Raw genomic sequence first — 17,424 nt, 5'->3', positions numbered from 1 at the left:
ATTTTATATTATCTGTGTTAATTCTGCTTGAAGCATCCTCCTCACCTTGACACTACTCTCTGTACGTTACTTAAACACTGGTTTCGCCTGGGGGAATGATGTTCTTATCCCGGACAGATAAGTTAACACCGGCCGATCATGAGTGCCAAGGCCACACCATAGAGTGTAAGAGGGACTAATGTGCGGCTACCAGCAATAATTTAATTTTTTTAGTTAGTATTACATATAGTATAGTATTGCATATTGATAGTTTATTCTGTCTGGAGGCTTACAAAAAAAGAGAAATGTTACATTTAACGTTAGTTATTGTCTGCACTGTGCTCATAATTTACTTAGATAATGATTATAATTAATTTGTTGTAAATATTGTTTTCCTTTATTGTTACTATTATTATTTTTAATAACAAACGCTTGCTTTGGCAATATGTACAGTGTTACGTCATGCTAATCTAAAAAGCTAATTTATCTAACGTTAGCAAAAGCCAAATAGATTAACGTTAGTTAACTAGCGGACGTTAGCTTTATAAATTCTCTCTCAAGAAATAAATTGCTCCCAACTTGTCTTCGTTTTTTAAGCATTGGGTATAATAATATGACTCAAACATAATGTCACAATATAATGAGTGTTAACGTTATATCAGCTAACGTAGAAACTGTTATCAAACCACTTAACGGTAGCTAGGTAACGTTAGTTCTAAATCTAACAACTTGTAACCATGACAACAAGATGCCATAAAAAGAGCCTTGTATATGTGTGTCTCTTTGCCCCGCGTACGAACTGTCAGACAGTTGACTCTCGTCTGCCTGCGTGAAAAACAACAACTTTAGTTACGATTGGCAGATTCAATTCCAACTATGAGCCTGCTTTACTTTAACCGGTAACGTAAACATACATTATTAATTTATTATTAAACTTTTGGCGGCGGTGTAGGGCATTCCCTTTTTCAAAATCCAGTAAAACGCATCAGTTACAAGAAGCTCATTTAATGTTAAATATCACCTTTAACATATAAGTTATATTATGAGAATAAATTATACAATAGTAACGCATATAAATCCGTTATTTAAAGAAAGTTGTGAGCGCTGTTTCAGTTACGTTGCACCGGAAGAGACCCTCGCAGCCGCTCAGTCAGAGTTCAAAGGTTATCAAAGTTGGTTAACGTAACGTTAAGCTAACTCAGCAGCTGGAGAAGCTAGTCTCAAACATTATAAAAATGTCAACTTCCGAAGAAGACACAGAGGTTGCTATTCCGTGTGTGCTCATCACAAGCTGCGACAGTGGTTTTAAAGAAGAAGAGCTGATTAAACGTAAGTTTAGCAAAGCTTACGTGCATGATTTGGCTAACAGGCTAACGTTAAAGAAAGCTAACTTACTCTTAGCATTAACACTTGGAAGCGCCTGTATGATGCTAATACAGGTTGATAACCCGTTTGTCTCAGACTAACAAGCCAGCAAAGAGTTTATTTTTTTGTGGGGCTGTTATAAAAACATCAATGGTCAGGCTGAAGGGGGTTACTTACATATTATTCCTACAGGTAGGCGGCGACTGCAGTGAAAGCAAGCTGAGCAACTTAGCCTAACGTACTGTCTCTGTTTGTGTGTGCGATTTATGTCAAATGTGTTTTTGCCTCAGAGATCCTCAGCCCGACGACTTTGCCCGAGCCGATCAAGAGAGAAGAATCAGTAGCCTGGTATCCGTGGACCATCAATAACAAATACTATACAGCAGACGTCAGGCTATGTGTTGTACCAAGTACTTTTCAAATGTCATCGGAGATTGCCCAGGCCATGCAGGCTTTCATCGCTTATTTTGACAGTACAGTGGTACGTGACTTAATTCTAGTTAGAAAATCTCGACAGTGGGTCCTGTGATACATGTTTAACGTTTATTATGTGTGCATGGTGTTGACAGAAGGATGGTTTGGAAAAGCTGCATCCTTGGATATCAGTGGTGGAAGATCTTGCTCCAGAGGTGCTGATTCTGGTGTGTGACAGAGTGTGTGAAAATGGTTAGTTCTCCAGCTCTGTATGAAAGCAGAAAAATACCCAAACACAATTTTACAGCGTACCATATGGCATCTGAAATTTAATTTGCTTTCTAGGGGTCACCAGGCACGAAGCACAACAGTGGTGTTTGGCTCATGCCTTTGAGCTGGTGGAGCTCAATCCACAGGAGTTGCCAGATGAGGATGGTGAGATTTACAGAAATGCACACATTTATATTTTTATTTTCCACATTTAGCTGATTGTTGAACTCTCATTTGCACTGTATTCGTTGCCTTTATTAGATGACTTTCCAGAATCTACAGGAGTAAAGCGAATTGTCCAGGCTCTCAATGCCAATGTGTGGTCCAGTGTGGAGATGAAGGATGGTGAGCTGACACCAATACAGCTGACCTATTGCACTTTCTCCTGACTGTTTAATTCACCTCTGTCTGTGAATGGTATGTGATTGGTTATATCTCTGATAGGGCACAATCAGGGCTTTGGTCTGATGAGTAGTTTGGTGGCCTCCAGACACAACAACCCACACCCACACAACTGTCAAGATCCTCCAGTAAGTGGCATTTTTGTGTAACCATTTTCTTTTACATGTATAATTGTTTTCTGTATATCAGTCTATTTTTATTTAAATGGGATTTTAAATCTGTCAGGAGGAGGCATGCTAACCCTAGCAACTTTTCTCTGTCAGTCTTCCAGCTTGCCAGTAGAGGGCTCACTTGTTAGTGAGGAGGCCAACCATACAGAAAGTAGTACAAACACAGATGCACAAGGGGACACAGTAGTTGGTAAGTGAACAACTCCTGATAAAATCTGTTCAGGACTGATTTTGATCTTGCTGATACATTTTCTGCAGTATGTTCACTCAAAACATGGACATCTTGATGATAGAAGATGATATGGAATTACATGTAAAGTTATTAATATCATGTGGATTTTTTCAGATGCAATGACGGATTTGGACATACAGGAACTTGCTAATCTCACGGCTGGAGATGCAGATGTGGATAACTTTGAACGTCTTTTTACCAAATTAAAAGAGATGAAAGGTAAATGAGAGAGGAAAAGCAAAAGCCCATCTTTGTCTGCATAAACAGCTTATGTTGGCCCTTTTTTAAAACATACAGGCTTTTTTGGTGTGTTTAAACCTTGCTCTGATTGTTTGTTTCAACCTGCAGACAAAGCTTCTTCATTACCTCATGAGCAGAGAAAGGTTCATGCAGAGAAGGTAAGCATCTGCATTCACCCCTGATTATAAGACACCAAGACTTTGACTTTGTTCGTGTTCATATTCAGTGTGTCCTGGTTATATAAAAAAGGAATCATCCCCCAAGAGATAGTTTTGAACAGTCTAATAGTATCTTCACAATCTCACACCATTTTCAAACTAGCCAGCTATGTTTCAGTGTGAACCCTCAACTAGCTCAATGAGTTGTCTTGGTGAACATGTTTATGTAAACCCCAATCTCGAGTATTTACACAAAATTTTCTTTCTAGGTAGCAAAAGCGTTTTGGATGGCCATCGGTGGCGATGACGACGAGATAGACGGCTTATCGTCGGGTGAGGAAAGCTAAAAATGGTTACATATGAATCAGTCTCTTTAACCCTGATCCTCCTCCTTTCCTGGGGCTCCCACAAGATCCAGCGCCCTTTGACTTGCTTCTTGCACCTGGAAAGTGGAGATGCTTACAGATGGTACTGTAGGCATAGTCATGTTTAGAAACTTTTGATTCTTAAAATGAAATGAACACAATACTGGTGTATAGTGAGAATCAGTTGGATATCTTGTTTGGCGAGAGAAGAGAGCCAAAGGATGGCCCTGACCCTTCTCCCCTGGGTCCCTCGCTATGCTTAAGCCCTGAGTGTACCTCAACAAATAATGGCGATGCAGGTGGAAAACAAAATAAAATTATGTGGTCTTTGATAATGTATATGTCCTGTAGGTACAGTTGTCACATATATTTGCAAGTGACATAATGTGCCTTTTCCTTAGAATTGTAAGACATTTGATTTACCTTCTGTCGAATCAACATAAAGACTTGTGATTTTAAATGTTTTGCTTTTCAGTGTGGCCTTTTTACTGTTAACACAAGACTGTTGCACTACATGGTTACAGCTTGTCTCATTCCTGTGAAGAAAAATAGGAACATCTGTGTGCTGCAGTGGAGTACCTCTCCAATAAATAAAACATTCAGTCGAGGTGCATTATTGGACAGCATTCACCTCTAACAGTTTCACAATGGTAGTGTATTCATATACAGTGGTTTCTATTTTTCTAGTTACAGTGTATTAACAAGCCATGGTTTAAAAAAAAAACAAAAAACATTGACATACAATTTATTTTACTCAGTTGCAATTTATTAAATTTTCACAGATAACAAAACAATGGTCATTGAGAACAAATATTAGGCTACATGAAAAACCATGTACATAAGACTTGGAAGAGAAAACCACCAACTAAGAATATCGAGGAACACAAGTACTGATACAGATCTACCAACTACCTAACGCACTTTAGTACACAGTATTTCAGTTTAACACCATGTAACTGGATTACTTGGTGCCTCAGTCTCATGTACTGTAAGTAAGTGCAGGATAAACATGGTGGCTTCATAGATGACCAAGGACAGCGAGCATATTACACATGCCATATATTGCAGCAATGTACATGTAATATACAGTATTTACTGGACAAGCAAACTACCACTAGAACTAAAGCTTTACACTGATCAACACATTAAGTTGGAAGTGCATCATTTACCCACAAGGAGTATAATGTACTATTGGCTAACAGTTGGTAAGATGTGAAAAGACCTGCATTTATGTTTTCACTCTACATGCCATCAATGGATAAACCACAGCCAAGGTTGCTGCTAGTGACTACGCTTCACACTGAAGTCACACTGTGCCTAAATTCAACCAGTCCACTAAGATCACTCATACTGTAGGTCATACTCTACGTCCCTATTATGAAATACCAGTATTCCTATGTGTCACACTGAAGAACCAGTTGACCCGGGTTAGAAAAGTCTGCATTTAAGTTTGGGTCAATTAAAGCAAAGTCCTTGTGTGAATCTACTCATGCCAGGGGTCAGTCAGGTCCACTGTTTGAAGCAATTCATGACTACAAGAAATCACAAGCTATAAATATTTATGTACAATCATATTGAGGCATTAAAAAAAATATATTCCCATGCAAGACAGTATGCAAAAATAACTTATAAAATGTCTCTTTCACTGAGCAAAATAGTTTTCATACAAGGGTTCTTCTCAAGAAACAATGGTGCTAATGTCTATATTTTCTTTAAAATAGATAAAATACCAATTACATGATTTATCAGATAACTGACACTCATTAATATAGATCAATCAATATGGGCAAAGTACCTTGTACTTAATATTCATTAAATATATTCTATTTAATCACTATTCAAAGTTAAAATTTTCATGTTATTTATGGTTCAATTAATAAATAAGCTTCCCAATTCAGCGATTACAAAGAGTGGTACTGGGACACTGAAACACCAGTGATGATAGCGTATTCATAATTTTTGGTAATTCATAGAATCAAAAATGTTTTGAAACATGTAAAAGGTGACCATAATGAAACTGTACCACAACTTCAATGTAGGAGACAAACAAAGTCAATCTCCTTTTTACAAAAAAAATTGTTACAACACTTAGCATATACATGACGTCCGAGTGAATAATGAAAATGTGGTTAGTCTTTTGAACCCTATTGTATTGCAAATACCCTGTGGCTGCCCGTTGAACACATGAAAACAAAACAATGTACAAGTCCTAAAATAACCGTCAAATGTAGACACTAAATGGTACTAAGGAAAGTGCTATATAATATATGTGAGGTGAAATGTAAGACTGCGAGGAAGGAGGGTGATTTGTTCATTTAATGAATGAATGTCTTTCATTGTTATCACTGAGGGACTCTTGAGTTTTCCTATGTGGTTTGTGTATAAGTGTGTGGATGGGGAAGAAGGGTCTCTGGGAAGCATGTGCTGCTCCTATGACACACTGGAGCAGTGGATGCTGGGAGAGCCCATCTGTGTGAGGACCTTGTCCAGCCACTGCAAAGGGCCATTGAGATGCAGCTCTATCCAGCAGGGGGTGCTGGTCACTGTCTGACGTCTGCAGTGTACAGAGAAGGACATAGTTTGATATTAGTGATAGCTTTTTACACTACATCATAGTATTGTCATTTAAAATCACAGAGACACGTCATTGTTAGTGAAACTTCATTACAGTCAATTCAAAGATACAGTCAACTCAGTATTGCCTGTCTTGAATTAGCACCAACACTGACGCCAACTGTACGGGCTATTTCTGAAGTCATTCAAGTTTCTGTCAGATGTTTTTCTCTAAGATGTTCGGTGCCAGAAATTTAACACGCGCCACTCAAAGACTAGTGGGAATCCCCCTTGCAAAGGGTGACTGAAATGTGTTCACCTCCCACTCCATGTCCCCCGCATTCTTCCTCTGTTACTCAACCCTCTCTTGCCGACTCACAGCTGCACCCTCCCCCCCATCACCCTCTTTTTCCTTTCCAAGTCTGCTACCTTCTGTACAAAACACCCCTTCATTTTTTCAACCCAAAAACATCATTCAATTATCCTGACCATAAACATGACGTCCCTCTAGCATTTTCTTCTTAGATTTGGGGCAAACAGCAGACTCAAGGAAAAACAAGAATAGTGATGACTAACCCTTAAAACCACATAAATACATTTAGAACTTTCTTTTTACTGCTCACTTTACACAGGCTTGGGTAAAGATAACCTGTGTGTTAGAGGCAGGTACTTTATTCAACTTTGGAAAGAAATGGCTAGTTGAACACTTAACTATGGATGGGTTTTTTACACAAAAAACAAGAAGTGAGAAGGAAAAGGTACACAGAGTGTCTGGTCTTGGCTGTAAATGGCATTATGTGCTGTTCTGTCTGCAGAATGATGTTCTACCAAGAAAGGAGCCCCGAGCAGAGAAGGGCAGGTTCATAGTGGGCCCAGTTCAGACCCCATAATTTCTCAGACCTGACAGCCTCCCTCAACATCCACTCTGTCATATCCAAGTACATAACATCATATGAGAGAATAAAGGAAAATAATCAATGTGACAAAAAGAGGCCATAGTTCACTTGTTGAATCAGTTAAATGTTACTTTTCAAGTTTTTTGGCCTCTGTTTAAAGTCTAGACTCTGCCAGTTAAATTCTATATGTTGGTATTTTTGGCGGAATCTCAAGCACTAAATTATAAAGAAATAATTTTACTTTTAACTGAACTGTGAAATGCTGCTGCTTTTATTATACTGGAAATGCCCTCACTGGACATTACCTCCATTTGAATCAAATATGGCATCTTTTACCAAACAGCATATTATACATTTGTCTGACCAACATATACCAGCACTTGAATTATTTGATTTTTATGACTTCTCCAATGTCTTATACCCTTTTGTTGTACATGCATACATATTCAGTAAATAACACATAAATGTCCAGAAAAAACATTACGCATTCATACAATCGTATTAAGCATCTTACCTGTACTCAGCTCCCCAACCCTTGACAAAACTCATGCGAATGGTACACATTCTGGTGAGTTGGTAGACCGCCTCAAAGCCCTGGTTGACTGACTGGGCCAGCAGAGCAGCAAACTCTTGGTTGTTGAAGATCTTCAAGTTGCAGCCTGCAAAATAAAGATTTGTTATCAGGCTTACTAGTGCTGAGATGTCAGTGTCAATGGGTTATTAGAACACAGTAATGCTCTGGTTATTTTGCCTCATGGCTTTCTGTGTTTGTGTGTATCCTCTCATGCTGACCTGGCGGTATTTTGCAGACAGTGGCAGGATGCCAGCCATAGCGCTGGTTGCAGTTGGGACTCTGGACAAAGATGGCACTGTCGCTGAGACACTCTGCAAACACCTCGCCCCCAATGTAGTACAACCTCACGCCCCGTCCTGGAAAGGGAAGAGAGAAGATTTGCGCTCAACTCACAGCTACCTGCTGACTATGTCAAGCACACATATAAAAGGCAACTTAGATGAGAGCTTATGTGGTCCCTATTAAATAAAATGAGTACCTATGTGTCTGCGTGTGAGCTCTACTGCTGAGTTGCGGTTAACGTTGGACAGCAAGCCCAGACAGAAGCGTTCAGAGTTGGAGGGGTCTGTGAATCCGTCTACTGTGAGGGAGGGCTGGGAGGCATGGAAGGTCTCTCCTACACGTTGGTTCAGCTCATAGTAGGAGATGGAGCACCAGAAGGCGGACTCACAGTACGTCACAGGTTGTAAGTCTGTTGGGGGTTAGATGGAGAGACATTAACAGCAAAACAAGCTTCAGTTAGGTCCGTGAAAAAAGAATTAAGAAGTTCCTGAGAACAGGTGACCTGCTTTGTAGTCGAACAACCATTTGATTGTGAAGATGCACACTACTGATAAAGTTTCCCTTTGATTTCTCTTTAAGAGCTCTTTCCCACGACCCTCATGGCCCCAGCCAGGAATGGCCAAGACATGACGTACTTATTTATTTTTTTTTAACAATGACCTCCTGGTGGCTTTCCACATAGATTGAATAACCTGGCAACCGGATATTATTATTATTGCATTACCTTGAGGTTTCTGTCGCTGGCTTTTCCACAGATGAGGACAGACCATAGACAAAGACTCCATTCATACCATATTTACTCTGTTACTGCCCTGAGGCTATGCCTCCCAGACGTTGTCCACTACCCCTGTATTGCTCATCTGTCTGTCTGTCTCGCACGCACACGCGCACACACACACACACACACACACACACACACACACACACACACACACACACACACACACACACACAAATATATTCTAATATGCTAGTCTGTGGACTTCTATGTACAGCATCATCACTACGACGTTGGCTATTTTTGGTTTACTGAGTTGTTTTGACTTGTTGTGACTATGGTACAATCCTCAGGTAGGGATGGGTCCATTGTTGCGGGATGATTCAGAATGAATCGTCTCTACAGCTGGTCCTACATGTATGCTCTTACTAGTAACAGGACAGTATAACTACAACAGTTTAACAACTCTGTTTCTTTGACATTTCAATTAGTGTACCAGTATTTAACTGTTACTGACAGTAACAGTTTAGGCGTTAGTGGTTTAGCTAAAGAGCTTGGAGTTTGTGTTGTTTAGTTTGAGTAACCAATGCAGAAGTATGAACTGACAACTGAGCAAATTGAATTTCAAATCCGTTTGATACTTGCAAATTTCTGAATGTCCAAATCCACTAATAGTTTAGCAAAAAGGACGAACTTTGAACTTTGGGTGCTTGAAATAAACAAAGGAGAGCCATTGTATGTGTTTGAGAGCGCTAGATGATTGCTAGGCTACGTAGCCTACAATACCTGTACTGGGAAGATGAATACGTTTGTGTTGAAAGGGATGGACCACTATTCTCAGATCAACCCATAAGCACCGGCTGCAGGCCAAATAGCAGACTACTCATTCAAGTCCAGCTGGTGACATTTATTCACGGAACAAATGCAGTATAAAACATTTAACTGGCAAAGTTGACTTTTATAAGAAATTTGGGTAGTCACAGAAAATGCAATGCCTGTCAGTGAGCTTGACACTGGCTGCTATCATTCATCAAAAATGTGTCTACAAAACAATGGTTACTTTTGGCATTTTTTGACAGCGAATCAGTTTGAAGTATTGCAGAGAGTAATGGAACAAGAAGGAGCAGCCACAGTTAGATGAAGAGTGGCAGGCAACTGGCTGCAGCTGCGGCACCTTCAACTTCTCAGCAAGGTAACATTAACCAACTACCTTTACTTTCATCCTGTGTGCAGCATGAAATCAGATCATGGTTGCTCAAAGAATGATGGAAAAGGCCGATTATTTCCTGACTTCTTTATTAAAACAACAATAGTTTGTTCTGCTGTATATCTACTCATCATTATGGATTCCCCTGTTTTTTAGGAATATGTTCACACTGATACAGAGTAATTAAAATGTAATGAATTTAGTAAGAAAGTGAAAATATTACATTTAGATATATTTAATATTTTTTCCATTTTTGCAAACTAATGTTTTAAAAATATAAAAAATAAAATCTGATCTAATGGAACTGCCTGCAGTAATATGGCTATATATATATATATATATATATATATATAATATATATATATATATATATATATATATAGTATGAAGTATATGTACTATTTGTTGGAAAAAGGGCAATGGTATAAGCATTATTATACCTTACCTAGAGTCATTGCAACCAACCAGATAAGTGCACATAATGAATGATATGCTTTAAGTAGAGATGACCTCTTTGGTTTTGCTTACCAAGATTACTGTTTGCAGGTGACACAGGATTGGGCGACAGGCTGGGTGAACCTAAAATAGAACAGTAATATAGGTCTGGGTCATGATCTTGATAAGGCATAATTAGAACAGTATGAGCTTGAATTGTGTGAGCCACCTGTGTCCATGCTGTGGTTGAGCTGGTGATCATTTGTTTCACCATCCTCACTCAGATACCCTGGTGGGGGAGTTTCTGTACCATACAAAAATATACAAAGATTAAACACACACCTGCTTGCAACATGTTTTCAATTGCTTTAACACCTTTTTGTGTGTTTTTTTCTGTAAATTTTAAGCTAATCTTTAAACCAAGCAACCAACATTTACCAAGAAAGGTCAAGTTCCTGTTTGTTTTAAATGTTTCTACAACAAATCAAAACAAGTTTGTTTGGCCAATGTCCTGAACAAATTAAAGTGCATGGCACATCTGTAAATAAAAAAAAAGAGGCACATGACACCAATAAAAGACAATAAAATAAAAACATATATAAATAAAAACATAAGGCAATTCCAAATATGTGCACAAAAGTAAAAACAGAGACAGAACAAGACTCCTAAGAAACAATAAACAAACAATAAAACCCACTAAGAACAATCAAAAGTCATAAATAAACATGTACATCTAGAGTTTTTTATACAATTAACAACAACCAGTAATACTGTTACATACATTAAGGTATACAATCATTTTTGGACAGTTCTCTCCAAATTAAGTACACACATTAAAGTTCTGCATTCAGAAATAATGGCGCTGTTTTTCTCACCAGGAATATAGTTACTCTGGGGCTCAATTCCAGCAGGGAAGTTGGTGTTCTCAGGGATGGATGGGCTGTAGTCATCCAAAGGTGGAAACTCTGCAGGGATATCTGTATGTCGTGGCACTAAGACAGGAGGCAAAACTGGAGACACGCAGATACATTCATTAAGGACTGGTTCAGTTCTGTATATTATATGGCAAAAGCTTAAAAATAAATATAGTAATTTGGATCATGTAGCAATTAACTGCACTCACTTGGTGTCTCCACCCTCTGGTAGTGGTAGGGGTTGACGCAGACTTCATCCTTCTTGGTGTGGAAGGCAAATTCACAGTGGTCGACAGCCCTCAGCTCATGGTGGGACTGCAAGTCTGGCCAGCGCCACAAGCGACAGTAGATGACATGAGGAAGACCTTTTCTGTGGGAGACCTGGAGACGCCCATCTAAAGACCTGAAAGACACCACCAAAAAGACTGTAGTGGTACATCCATACTAAATGTAATCAGTCAGCTTTGCTCTGTGCTCTGAAGATTATTTTAATGTAATAAGTAAAACCTGCGCCAGAATACCAAAGCATTTGACTGTTCAACATATATTTTTTCCAGTACGTAATGTTTACTTAGCCCTTCCCACACAGCAGCTGTCTGAACCACTCTATAATGCAGACAGCAAATGCCAAATACTAGGGGTGGGCGTATCGATCTAAATATTGATAGTATCGATACCAAGATGAGTATCGGTATCGGATGAGATTGATACTTTTGTTGCAGTTTCTCTCCGAGTTCATGCGAGCACAGCGTCTCTCCAAGTCTGTGAGCGTCGCTCCCGTCACAGCGCAGAGCACAGCCAGGCACTCCTCTCCCGTCGGACGGAGCAGCGGGAAAGGAGCGCCGCAACGCACAACCACCCCGCCCCGGACCAGCGGGAGTATTGTTATTGATATTGGTATCGGCGATACTGACTGGTATCGGATCGGTATCGGATCGATACCAAATCTTGCAGTATCGCCCACCACTACCAAATACTCATTTCGGAATAGAAATAAAAGGGAAGCTTTACAGGAATATGGAAATTACTGTTAGTCAAATGCAAAAGTTGCACTATAAATCAAATATAGTAATAAGTGTGTTTTTAATTATGATGTGACAAAGTCCAACTATGAAGAAGCTAAAATTGCAGTGACTCAGAAAGAGACATATGATATATATGACATATGCAAAGTTATTGAACTTTTATAATGTACCTGTGAAGTGTAAGACCATATATATTGCCATGAAACTCAAATGACTACATAAAGAAAGGAAGGACTATGACAGATCATTGTGGTGAAGGCTTTTTTCCAGCTGAACTCAACAACAGTTCAGCTCATTGTTGAGCTGTCAGACAAGAAACATATGGTTCTCATTCTTTACTACGGCTTGGCCTCCTGTGAAGTATGCCAGAGGGGACTTGGGCTTTAAAGGTCCAGTGTGTAACATTTAGGAGGATCTATGGCAGATATGGAATATAATATTCATAAGTATGTTTCTATTAGTGTATAATCACCTGAATGGAAGAATTGTTGTGTTTTAGTTACCTTAGAATAAGCTATTTTTATCTACAGACAGAGCGGGTCCTCTTCTACGAATTCCACCATGTTGAACAACCATGTTTCTATAGTAGCCCAGAACAGACAAACCAAACATAGGGCAGATCACGTTTTTTCACGGCACCGTAGCTTCTCCTACATGCTTGGAACAGGAGGTTGAGGCAAGGGTCTCCAATAAGCAACTACGCCGCTAGATGTCACTAAATCCTACACACTGGTCCTTTAAAATTTAAATACTTAAACAACAGCCTTGATGCAATTTTCCCCAGAAAGACATATCAACTCAAGCAAAGAAGCTAAGTGGGACAGAGACTGGCACACAGTTCCAGTTAAGTTGGAGCAGTGTGAAAGATATATAGCTGGGAATATCTTCCAAACACACACCACCTCTGCCTGCTATTCAATTCAAGCTTGCAGACTACATCGGTGACCACCACAAAAGAGATGTGGCTCATCTTCCACTATACTTGAATTTCCCACGGGATAAATAAAGTATCTATTTATCTGTCTATCTGTCTGTCTATCTATCTATCTATCATTGCCTCCTTCATACTTTGTTTTTGTTGAGTCAGCTGAGGTCAGCATTCCCATGCCTCTGCTGTGATTGGCCTGGGCTATGTCCTGTCTCCCTGATTTGCCACTTTGACATGATGACTGCTCTGACACCCAGCTGGACTGAGGCAACCCTCTCATCCACCAGAAGAAACTGTCCAGCAGCCAGCAAGGGATTCTCCTGCATCTCAACACCAATGGAGCACCTATTATCCTGAGACAATACTGAGTGGGAGAGAAACCGCTTTCAGAAAGAGTCTGATTCCAGCTCCAACAACAACCAGCACTCTGAAAGGTGGTATGTACAAAATTCACTTGCAGCCAGATGCATTGACAAAACCAGTAATTTTACTGAGCAGATAATTGTAAAACACACTCCAAATTGGACCAAAACAAAACAACTCTCACCAAAACCGTTTTTTTCCCCCACAGTCCTTACAACAATCCCCAACGTTGGTTTGAAAGAAATAAACCCTTAATTCACCAAGTTAAATGAGAAAATAGCGTCTGACAACATTATGTAAATGATCCCTGTAGAGACAGACCTTTTGTTTAACCAGAAACAGTCAAAATATTGCTACAGCTCACCACCAGATACCATAGCATCATTCAAAGTGGGCAGAAACCAAATAAAACTCACCAAAACTGTCTTTGCCAGTCTTTCAACTGGTCCAACGATCACCAAATCTGGATTGGTCGAAATAAAGCCTAAATTTACTGCCGAAGATGAAGTCGTGTCAGTCGCTCTCCTCAGTTGTACACAGAGGGACTCACATGCCGGCTTTGTAGACAAACCACAAACAGGCTGGGATGGCAATACATGCGGAAGGAGTGTGACGTCATTCTCTGCTCATGACACCATTACTCGACTATAACTTTACATGGCAAATAGTTGCCTGCTGCTATATTAATGTTTTAAAATTCATATATATAACCTTTAATGGCATTACACAGTAAACAAGTATGTACTGTCGAGTGCCTACAGAAACATATGAAGAATGGTAACAACACTTTTTGGGGGGTTACAGTAGTCTAGCAGTTACCTTTATTGCATAATATTCCCTTTTAATTACTGACTACCCCTTTGACCCTAAGCCACATTACCGGAGGTGATGAAAGTACATCACAAAGTTGGCCTACTGTAGTACAGAATGACTGAATCTCCAACAGCTGTTGTTCAGTAAACCTAAAGTCTCTGGGCCCAACAAGATTGAACCACAATCCAAACAGTGGCCCACGCCCTCCCCTGAGCCCGGAGCACATTCCCAACAATTGAGAAAAAGTTTTTTTTAATGTGGCTGACACCCATGCTGACTTTTATACACACGATTATGGGAGATTCACAGTTTTATTAGTAGTTATGCCTACAAGCTGCCTGATTTAATATGTTCGTTAAAAAAAAAAACATTAAAAAGGATGCTTAAAGGGACAGATAACCCCACAATCCAAAATAGTGAGCTAGCGAACGTTAAAACTCAGCCGAGTTGGATTCCATTAATGTTTACATCCTGCCCCATCACAAGCACAAAAAAAGAATAATTCCTACATGAAACTGATCACAACACGGTATGTGGATTATCTTGAGTAATTGGGTCCTGATTTCTTGAGAGACATTGCATTGAGTTTTTTATTATATATTTTTTTAACGCTTTGAGCACCACAAGTGCCATTTAGTTCTATATTTCTCCAAAACTTGGCAAATCATACCAAGACTAAATGGATAAATAGCATTATAAGTAAGAGTAAAACTATGTTGGTTTTTTTATTTTGGGGTGAACTGTGCTTTTAACAATTGCATTAGTCACTGAGGAGTGTATTCTAGCTCCTTCTACACTGCCTATTACCAGCAGGGCCTGCTTTAAGATAAAACAAGATAAGATATTCCCACAATGGGGAAATTCCAATTTTTTATTCATCTTATGTAGGAACCTTAGGTAGGAATCTTATGTAGGAACAAAGGATACACCAGCAATAGTTTACACTGAAGAAAATAAATACATGAACTCCCCGAATGAGTTATCATTGTAGTTTTAGGTAACAATTTAAATTTTATTTGAGTTTACATTTAGAGGACAACAGATTGGAATAAGAATATTCCAGGCAAACACATTTACAGAGTTCCTGCACACCGAGGACAACATTAAACAACTAAATAAATGTATCAGCACAATATTTCGGTTCACCATCCAACAAGGATTAAAACATTTGACCAATATCTGTTGATTCATTCAGACCACAGAGAATATGCACAGTCCTGCATCACACCCCAAAAAAGATTTACCTCACAAATCAGTAAACTATGAGTTACTGCTCTGATGGGTATCCCATATGGGGAATCCCAAACCCAGCCCTTATTTTAACAATCCCAGAGTATACACACTCCAGTCTAAACATCCTCTGTGAGTCAGAGCTCTGCTTCGCCAAACCACCCCTTCTCCCATCACACGTGGGAACTGTGGACATACTTGTCTATGTAGCACTAATGTCAGATGTACCACTCAGCAGGTGAAACTTGCTTAGACCTTGTAATAATAAAAAACAAACTTCTGTAGGCATTTAGGACTGTGCCTCGTATTCCTATAGTTTCAGCTGCACAAACTAATGATGGAAAATGGCACAAGAGACTTAAATGTCCTCTCACAATAACATTAACTGTCATGTATCCGTGCTGCAGACTCATAAAAGGCCAATTGGCTGTTAACCACACAACACAATTAAAAGGCTGAAAAGCAGATTAAGTTCGCACCAGATAACGTTATCTCTAACTACTGTGTATTATTGTTTGTTTTTATTACAATGGCAGCTAAAGCTAACTATCAGTGCTATCCACCATAACATAACATCAAACTTTTTAACCTCCTCATTAACGTGCTAACCAACCTGTCAGAGTTAACGTTAACAAGTTAAAAGAAAGAAAGGAAGAAAGAAAGAAAACAGTTCCCCTAACAAAGCACAAATGCTACCAATATTAGCTCAAGCTAACTAGCAAGCTACCGGCTAACGTTAGCTGTCATCAACCCTGCTAACAGCGAGGGGCTGCTGGCTAACTCCGTGCGGTTACCTGGGTATGGTTATGCATTTGGTGTTGACATTCTGTGTTGTGATGGCTTTCTCCAACTCGTCCAACTGTCCCGTCTTCTTCAACTTCTTCACCAGACTTTTTACAGCCTTCTCGCACCATTTCTCCTCCTGCCCGTTCTGCTCTCCCTTCTTCCAGCCGAGGAGCCTCTTCACGATTGGAGGAGTGAACGGTAATATGGACATTATTCAACCGCAACTTAAAACTATTTAACACAGAGCTGTGGTTTAATTCGTCCGTCCAGACCTGTTTACGGCACAGTTTGTCGTTTCTATAATAACGACTAATTCAGCTAGTTAGCATAGCTAGCTAAACTCCCATAGAGACGAGTGGCTGGTCTCTGCCGGTGGAGTTAGGGGGCGGGGATGAGGAGGAGGGGGGACACGGCAGCAGCGGCTTGCGTCGCAGGTTCACCCCGACCAAGTTGTCCGTCTGTCGGTGTGGAGCAGCTCCTCCGCCCGCCGAGCTGTCTGTCTGTCTGCCCCTCCTCCTGGTCCTCAGTCAGCTGGTCTGTCCTCCACCTGCATCAGGCAACTGTAATCGTTAACTCTATTCTGTACCACATTACAGTACCACCACTAAATTACATTGTTTCAGAGGGAAATACATGCAACAGCTAATTGTTTTAACTCCCTTTCCTTGCTTACTTCAGGGTACAATCATTAAACAGCAAAACAATTAAAACGCAATTAAAGAGATTGCGTTGCCGCTCATAAACTAATTTTATACACACTGGGTTTTTGGTAATTTGCGTTTTTACTACAAATTAAGATGTTATATGACTTGCATGTTTTAGAAGAATGTGTCTTCTTAACGCAGCTTTTATTTATGCAGGGTTTTCAGTGTCATACGTCAAACTCATGAGCCAAGAAATGGAAAAAATGTTGTAATCAGAGATATGTCAACACTGAAAAGTGATCCAACTTTTGCATTTACTGTGTCCATGAATAGAAGACCCTCAGGAGTAATCCCTTTGATCCCCTCATAAAAGTGATTTAATTTCACCTCAGATGCATCTTTCCAGAAATGGACAAGGGATGTGACTGTGCATTCAGTGTATTTGGGGTTTTATGGTGTTA

The 17,424-nt window shown here is 39.7% G+C and overlaps 2 protein-coding genes across 3 annotated transcripts; one reads left to right on the top strand and one right to left on the bottom strand.

Moving 5' to 3' along the window:
• The first annotated feature begins 764 nt into the window (after window positions 1-764).
• aagab (alpha and gamma adaptin binding protein) lies at window positions 765-4,055 on the top strand. Of its 2 annotated transcripts, none has more exons than XM_051383459.1 (10): window positions 765-878; window positions 1,635-1,825; window positions 1,914-2,010; window positions 2,104-2,193; window positions 2,290-2,373; window positions 2,473-2,558; window positions 2,694-2,790; window positions 2,947-3,051; window positions 3,181-3,230; window positions 3,500-4,055. In XM_051383459.1, exons 2-10 carry the CDS (start codon window positions 1,766-1,768, stop codon window positions 3,575-3,577), a joined length of 747 nt encoding a protein of 248 aa, XP_051239419.1. In that variant the 5' UTR covers window positions 765-878; window positions 1,635-1,765; the 3' UTR covers window positions 3,578-4,055. The 2 variants fall into 2 exon arrangements, with proteins under 2 accessions (XP_051239419.1, XP_051239418.1); XM_051383458.1 differs by having other exon boundaries at window positions 771-1,308.
• A 284-nt stretch (window positions 4,056-4,339) lies between these two features.
• smad3b (SMAD family member 3b) lies at window positions 4,340-16,829 on the bottom strand. Its single transcript, XM_051383452.1, has 9 exons — window positions 16,328-16,829; window positions 11,384-11,577; window positions 11,136-11,270; window positions 10,490-10,564; window positions 10,354-10,404; window positions 8,097-8,309; window positions 7,837-7,974; window positions 7,559-7,703; window positions 4,340-6,149 (listed from the first exon to the last, which is right to left on the bottom strand). Exons 1-9 carry the CDS (start codon window positions 16,528-16,530, stop codon window positions 6,026-6,028), a joined length of 1,278 nt encoding a protein of 425 aa, XP_051239412.1. The 5' UTR covers window positions 16,531-16,829; the 3' UTR covers window positions 4,340-6,025.
• Between the last annotated feature and the right edge of the window lie 595 nt (window positions 16,830-17,424).

The sequence above is a fragment of the Dicentrarchus labrax genome, unplaced genomic scaffold, assembly GCF_905237075.1.
Source record: "Dicentrarchus labrax unplaced genomic scaffold, dlabrax2021, whole genome shotgun sequence".
In the NCBI taxonomy this organism is placed as follows: Eukaryota; Metazoa; Chordata; class Actinopteri; family Moronidae; genus Dicentrarchus; species Dicentrarchus labrax.
This window is presented reverse-complemented; position numbering and strand designations above follow the sequence as displayed.